We start from the raw sequence: 2,042 nt of genomic DNA on the forward strand, positions 1-2,042 counted from the left end.
TTTATTCATTCATTTAATTAAAAACAACATAAATTCAATTTAATTAAAATACAAATCATAAATGAAAGGTAGCAGAAGAAGAGAAAATCTTATATTTGCCCCTTTTTTCTCAGATAAAATCAATCAAAAATAAAGTTCAAATTTCAATTACATTACATTTAGCGAGTATTAAAGGCCCTGTCACACTATAACATTTTAAACAACTTATGCCTACTGTAAAATATATCTACGTTGAAGATGGAATTAAACAAATTCAGCTGGAAGCCTCTGAAGCCTGCACATGCWGCAATGCTAAAAAAATCAAATATATAGCTTTTATTAGTAATTTAGACAAAATAAATTTCATAAGCTGTCTAAAACATTATAGTGTGACAGCACATTTAGCTACCTTTACCTGGCCTTTGACAAATATAGCTTTGAGCTACTGCTTCGATATCATTTTCTAACCATTGATACACTAGCTACATGAATGCAGTTTGTATAAACACACACACACACACACACAMAAAAACCAAGCAGGCACAACATGAAAACATCAGCAGATAAATAAACGAGGGTTAGTCTGTGTCCTGGAGCTTGAGCCCAGAGGTCAGTTTTAGCGAGACGAAGCTAAAGCTTCCTTACCGGCTGCTCTTGGAGAGCAGAGGCAGGCTCTCGCTCACCAGGCCGTGGCACAGCAGCAGGATGTCGCGTGACGTCATGCCGCTGTTGTCGAGCAGACCCAGGATCAGCCTTCGCAGCACCGCCGTCACCCGGTTACACACCTTCAGCTTGCATGCGCTCTCCAGGATCTGAAGGCAGAAAACAAACAAACGTTTATAACCCGGAACACCAAAGTGTTGTGTTATGGTGCAGCTCTAACACCACCTCCTTCAGCGGCAGGATGAGCTTGGTGACGCTCTCTTTGCTGCAGAAGCGGGCCAGCAGCTCRTACGAGTCCATGCTCTTGCTGTGCCGCGCCTCCATCAGCTTGGAAACGATGCCCTTCACCTCCTTTTCCTCAGCCACTGCCCCGAACAGCTCGTTGTTGAAGATCTGATCAAACCGAGACAGTTAGACTGTGGGGGGCTTTCTGCACTAACCAAGAATGATTTCAATTAAATTTGTTGAACAACTTTTTACCTGAACTGTTCTGATTCAAAACAGCAGAAAAGAAGCTAAAATGAGTAATTATTTATTAGTGTTTGTTTGAGGGTTGAAAGGTTCTTACATCGATGAGCATGTTCATGCAGGGGTCCAAGTCTCCACTGCTCAGGGTGGGGCTGAGTGCTGACAGCAGCTGGAACACTGTGAAGGTCAACACGTGGACCTGGATGCAAACGTTTTAATTCATATTCTCTTTTTTAGTGTTTTGGTTGTTTATTTATTTATTTATTTGTTTGTTTGGTGCACCCACCTGGTATCCTTTGACCAGAACCCCCTGCATCTCTTTGAGCAGATACTGCAGATACCTGCAGCCCAGAGTCTGGATGATCTTCACCAGAGTTCCTCTCGCCACGTCGCGGATCTCCTGGAAGCGGTTCCTCAGCAGAACRCAGACTTTGATCAGGATCCTGGGTGAGAAGGAGGCGCATCTTGTTAATTACGTTTCTACTGAACGATGCTTTCGTTTAAAAACCCGGACGAGGGGCCGCGTACCCGGGGAGGTTGGCCTCCATGATGTGCGGCGGCAGGGTCTGCATTAGTTTGACCATGGCGAAGGCGATGGGTATCCGGACCACCTCCTCGTCCTTCACCTCCTTCGACTTCACAGACTTGTGCTCCTCGTCCCGTGCCACCTACCAGAGGAGGGAAACAGGATCACAGCCGTGCTGGGGAGAGTTTTCAGAGTGTGTGTGTGTGCTTGTTTTTACTACAGAGTGAGGACCTCTTCAATGTCCTCACTTTGTTTTCAGCTCTGCTGTGCTTTACTAGTTAGGTTTAGAGGTATGATGTGAGTTAACTTCTGGTTCAGGTTAGGGTTAACTTAGGCCTGTCACGATAACAAATTTTGCTGGGCGATTAATTGTCTCAAATTTTATTGCGATAAGCGATAATATTGC

The 2,042-nt window shown here is 44.4% G+C and overlaps 1 protein-coding gene across 1 annotated transcript in view; it reads right to left on the reverse strand.

The window, feature by feature from the left end:
* utp20 (UTP20 small subunit processome component) overlaps positions 1-2,042 on the reverse strand; it is a gene marked incomplete in the record, with an annotated part of 32,575 nt that overhangs the window by 7,896 nt on the left and 22,637 nt on the right. Inside the window, 5 exon segments of the mRNA XM_014027005.1 lie at positions 625-791; positions 868-1,035; positions 1,211-1,309; positions 1,397-1,553; positions 1,639-1,778. Of these exon segments, the coding sequence (XP_013882459.1) occupies positions 625-791; positions 868-1,035; positions 1,211-1,309; positions 1,397-1,553; positions 1,639-1,778 (731 nt within the window).

This window comes from Austrofundulus limnaeus, unplaced genomic scaffold, assembly GCF_001266775.1.
Source record: "Austrofundulus limnaeus strain Quisiro unplaced genomic scaffold, Austrofundulus_limnaeus-1.0 Scaffold607, whole genome shotgun sequence".
In the NCBI taxonomy this organism is placed as follows: domain Eukaryota; kingdom Metazoa; phylum Chordata; class Actinopteri; order Cyprinodontiformes; family Rivulidae; genus Austrofundulus; species Austrofundulus limnaeus.